At 56.3% G+C, this 5000-nt stretch overlaps 1 protein-coding gene across 2 annotated transcripts in view; it reads left to right on the top strand.

The window, feature by feature from the left end:
• The window catches only part of LOC106595397 (fibroblast growth factor receptor substrate 2), a 62917-nt gene that overhangs the window by 54039 nt on the left and 3878 nt on the right, over positions 1-5000 (top strand). For both annotated transcript variants that reach the window (XM_082977984.1, XM_082977983.1), the window contains exon 3: positions 1619-1710. In XM_082977984.1, coding sequence (XP_082834110.1) covers positions 1645-1710 — 66 coding nt within the window. In that variant the 5' untranslated portion in view covers positions 1619-1644. The remainder of the gene's footprint in view (positions 1-1618; positions 1711-5000) is intronic.

The raw sequence follows: 5000 nt of genomic DNA, 5'->3' as shown, positions 1-5000 counted from the left end.
GCACCCCATTATTTATATTTCTACATTGCACTTTCTTCCACTACAAATCCACCATTCCAGTGTTTTACTTGCTATATTGTATTTACTTTGCCACCATGGCCTTTTTTGCCTTTACCTCCCTTATCTCACCTCATTTGCTCACATTGTATATAGACTTATTTTTCTACTGTATTATTGACTGTATGTTTGTTTTACTCCATGTGAAACTCTGTGTTGTTGTATGTGTCGAACTGCTTTGCTTTATCTTGGCCAGGTCGCAGTTGTAAATGAGAACTTGTTCTCAACTTGCCTACCTGGTTAAATAAATATAAGATACAGGGGACTAGTAGTGGTTAGATATAAGGGACTAGAGAGAGACTAGTAGTGGTTAGATATAGGGGACTAGAGAGAGACTAGTAGTGGTTAGATATAGGGGACTAGTAGTGGTTAGATATAGGGGACTAGAGAGAGACAAGTAGTGGTTAGATATAGGGGACTAGTAGTGGTTAGATATAGGGGACTAGTAGTGGTTAGATATAGGGGACTAGAGAGAGACTAGTAGTGGTTAGATATAGGGGACTAGTAGTGGTTAGATATAGGGGACTAGAGAGAGACTAGTAGTGGTTAGATATAGGGGACTAGTAGTGGTTAGATATAGGGGACTAGTAGTGGTTAGATATAGGGGACTAGAGAGAGACTAGTAGTGGTTAGATATAGGGGACTAGTAGTGGTTAGATATAGGGGACTAGTAGTGGTTAGATATAGGGGACTAGAGAGGGACTAGTAGTGGTTAGATATAGGGGACTAGTAGTGGTTAGATATAGGGGACTAGAGAGAGACTAGTAGTGGTTAGATATAGGGGACTAGTAGTGGTTAGATATAGGGGACTAGTAGTGGTTAGATATAGGGGACTAGAGAGAGACTAGTAGTGGTTAGATATAGGGGACTAGTAGTGGTTAGATATAGGGGACTAGTAGTGGTTAGATATAGGGGACTAGAGAGAGACTAGTAGTGGTTAGATATAGGGGACTAGTAGTGGTTAGATATAAGGGACTAGAGAGAGACTAGTAGTGGTTAGATATAGGGGACTAGTAGTGGTTAGATATAGGGGGACTAGAGAGAGACTAGTAGTGGTTAGATATAGGGGACTAGTAGTGGTTAGATATAGGGGACTAGTAGTGGTTAGATATAGGGGACTAGTAGTGGTTAGATATAGGGGACTAGTAGTTGGTTAGATATAGGGGGACTAGTTGTGGTTAGATACAGGGGACTAGAGAGAGACTGGTGGATAGATCCTGGATAGAAGGGAGTTAGTGTGGTGGTGTTACTACAGCCTGCCCTCTGCTGGCCGTTATGGGGAAGTACAGCATCATCCAAAGGCAAATGTGTAAAAAAAAATGTCATTTACTTACAGTAGTGAGTTCATACATTTTCCAACTTTTCCCCGTACTGGTCCCCCATGGGAATCGAACCCACAACCCTGGCATTGCAAGTACCATGCTGTTAATTTGTCTTGATATCTGTTTGATCTGAAATGCAGCCACGTGATGGTAAAGGTTCCAGTGCTGGTCAGTGTCAGCTTGTCCAGGTTGCCGGTCCAGTCTGAGTGATAATGTGTTGTCTCTCCTCTGTCCTGTAGAGATCAGATGGTGTTCTGAACGAGCCATGGGAAGCTACTGTAGCTGTCCTGACAAAGACTCCATCCCTGATAAGCATCAGAGCAAATTCAAGGTGAGTTCCCTTCTCTTTTTCCTCTCTGTCACTCTCTCTCCCTCCCTCCCGCCCCTCCCTCCCTCTGCCTCCTCCCTCCCTCTGCCTCCTCCCTCCCTCTGCCTCCTCCCTCCCTCGCCTCCTCCCTCCCTCTGCCTCCTCCCTCCCTCCCTCTGCCTCCTCCCTCCCTCCCGCCCCTCCCTCCCTCTGCCTCCTCCCTCCCGCCCCTCTCTCCCGCTGCCTCCTCCCTCCCTCTGCCTCCTCCCTCCCTCTGCCTCCTCCCTCCCTCTGCCTCCCTCCCTCCCTCCCTCCCTCCCTCCCTCCCTCCCTCCGTCTCCTCCCTCCGTCTCCTCCCTCTGTCTCCTCCCTCCATCCCTCTGCCTCCTCCCTCCCGCCCCTCCCTCCCGCTGCCTCCTCTCTCCCTCTGCCTCCTCTCTCCCTCTGCCTCCTCCCTCCCTCTGCCTCCTCCCTCTGCCTCCTCCCTCCCTCTGCCTCCTCCCTCCCTCCCTCTGCCTCCTCCCTCCCGCCCCTCCCTCCCTCTGCCTCCTCCCTCCCGCCCCTCTCTCCCGCTGCCTCCTCCCTCCCTCTGCCTCCTCCCTCCCTCCCTCCCTCCCTCCCTCCCTCCCTCCCTCCCTCCCTCCCTCCCTCCCTCCCTCCGTCTCCTCCCTCTGTCTCCTCCCTCCATCCCTCTGCCTCCTCCCTCCCGCCCCTCCCTCCCGCTGCCTCCTCTCTCCCTCTGCCTCCTCCCTCCCTCTGCCCCCTCTCGCTGCCTCCTCCCTCAATCTGTTAAAGTACAAAAGGGGAAATGAATAAACATAAATATGGGTTGTATTTACAATGGTGTTTGTTCTTCACTGGTTGACCTTTTCTTGTGGCAACAGGTCACACATCTTGCTGCTGTGATGGCACACTGTGGTTTTTCACCCAGTAGATATGGGAGTTTATCAAAATTGGGTTTGTTTTCAAATTCTTTGTGGATCTGTGTAATCTGAGGGAAATATGTGTCTCTAATATGGTCATACATTTGGCAGGAGGTTAGGAAGTGCAGCTCAGTTTTCACATTATTTTGTGGGCAGTGTGCACATAGACTGTCTCTGTCTCTGTCTGTCTCCCCCCTCCATCTCTCCCTCCCTCCCACCTCTCTGTGTCTCCCTCCCTCCCACCTCTCTGTCTCTCCCTCCCCTCCTCTCTCTCCCTCCCCTCCTCTCTCTCCCTCCCCTCCTCTCTCTCTCTCCCTCCCCTCCTCTCTCTCTCTCTCCCTCCCCTCCTCTCTCTCTCTCCCTCCCTTCCCTCCTCTCTCTCCCTCCCTCCCCCCTCTCTGTCTCTCCCTCCCCTCCTCTCCCTCCCCCTCCCCTCCTCTCCCTCCCCTCTGTCTCTCCCTCTCTGTCTCTCTCTCTCCCTCTCTCTCTCTCCCTCTCTCTCTCCCTCTCTCTCTCTCCCTCTCTCTCTCCCTCCCTCCCCCTCCTCTGTCACTCCCTCCCTCCCCCTCCTCTGTCACTCCCTCCCTCCCCCTCCTCTCTGTCTCTCCCTCCCCTCCTCTCTGTCTCTCCCTCCCCTCCTCTCTGTCTCTCCCTCCCCCTCCTCTCTGTCTCTCCCTCCCCCTCCTCTCTGTCTCTCCCTCCCCCTCCTCTCTGTCTCTCCCTCCCTCTCCTCCTCTCTGTCTCTCCCTCCCTCTCCTCCTCTCTGTCTCTCCCTCCCTCTCCTCCTCTCTGTCTCTCCCTCCCTCCCCCTCCTCTCTGTCACTCCCTCCCCTCCTCTCTGTCTCTCCCTCCCCTCCTCTCTGTCACTCCCTCCCCTCCTCTCGTCTCTCCCTCCCCTCCTCTCTGTCTCTCCCTCCCCCTCCTCTCTGTCTCCCTCCCCTCCTCTCTCTCTCCCTCCCCTCCTCTGTCTCTCCCTCCCCCCCTCTCTGTCTCTCCCTCCCTCCCCCTCTCTGTCTCTCCCTCCCCTCCTCTCTGTCTCTCCCTCCCCTCCTCTCTGTCTCTCCCTCCCCTCCTCTCTGTCTCTCCCTCCCCTCCTCTCTGTCTCTCCCTCCCCCTCCTCTCTGTCTCTCCCTCCCCTCCTCTCTGTCTCTCCCTCCCCTCCTCTCTGTCTCTCCCTCCCCCTCCTCTCTGTCTCTCCCTCCCCCTCCTCTCTGTCTCTCCCTCCCCTCCTCTCTGTCTCTCCCTCCCCTCCTCTCTGTCTCTCCCTCCCCTCCTCTCTGTCACTCCCTCCCCCTCCTCTCTCTCTCCCTCCCCTCCTCTCTGTCTCTCCCTCCCCCTCCTCTCTGTCTCTCCCTCCCCTCCTCTCTGTCACTCCCTCCCCCTCCTCTCTGTCTCTCCCTCCCCCTCCTCTCTGTCTCTCCCTCCCCTCCCCCTCTCTGTCTCTCCCTCCCCCTCCTCTCTGTCACTCCCTCCCCCTCCTCTCTGTCTCTCCCTCCCCTCCTCTCTGTCTCTCCCTCCCCTCCTCTCTGTCTCTCCCTCCCCTCCTCTCTGTCACTCCCTCCCCCTCCTCTCTGTCTCTCCCTCCCCCTCCTCTCTGTCTCTCCCTCCCCTCCTCTCTGTCTCTCCCTCCCCTCCTCTCTGTCACTCCCTCCCCCTCCTCTCTGTCTCTCCCTCCCCTCCTCTCTGTCACTCCCTCCTCTCCTCTCTGTCTCTCCCTCCCCTCCTCTCTCTCTCCCTCCCCTCCTCTCTGTCTCTCCCTCCCCTCCTCTCTGTCTCTCCCTCCCCTCCTCTCTGTCTCTCCCTCCCCTCCTCTCTGTCTCTCCCTCCCCCTCCTCTCTGTCTCTCCCTCCCTCCCCTCTCTGTCTCTCCCTCCCTCCCCCTCTCTGTCTCTCCCTCCCCTCCTCTCTGTCTCTCCCTCCCTCCCCCTCTCTGTCTCTCCCTCCCCTCCTCTCTGTCTCTCCCTCCCCCTCCTCTCTGTCACTCCCTCCCCTCCTCTCTGTCACTCCCCTCCTCTCTGTCTCTCCCTCCCCTCCTCTCTGTCTCTCCCTCCCCTCCTCTCTGTCTCTCCCTCCCCTCCTCTCTGTCTCTCCCTCCCCTCCTCTCTCTCTCCCTCCCCCTCCTCTCTGTCTCTCCCTCCCTCCCCCTCTCTGTCTCTCCCTCCCTCCCCCTCTCTGTCTCTCCCTCCCTCCCCCTCTCTGTCTCTCCCTCCCCCTCCTCTCTGTCTCTCCCTCCCCCTCCTCTCTGTCTCTCCCTCCCCCTCCTCCCTCCCCCTCCTCTCTCTCTCTCCCTCTCTCCCTCCCCCTCTCCCTCCCCTCTCTCTCTCTCCCCCGCCTCTCTCTCCCTCCTCTCTGTCTCTCTCCCTCTCTCCCTCCTCCTCTGTTTCTCCCTCCT

The sequence above is a fragment of the Salmo salar genome, chromosome 07 (assembly GCF_965601325.2).
Source record: "Salmo salar chromosome 07, fSalSal1, whole genome shotgun sequence".
Taxonomy (NCBI): Eukaryota; Metazoa; Chordata; class Actinopteri; order Salmoniformes; family Salmonidae; genus Salmo; species Salmo salar.
The sequence above is the reverse complement of the archived record's forward strand: the minus strand, read 5'-3'. Positions and strand labels throughout refer to the sequence as shown.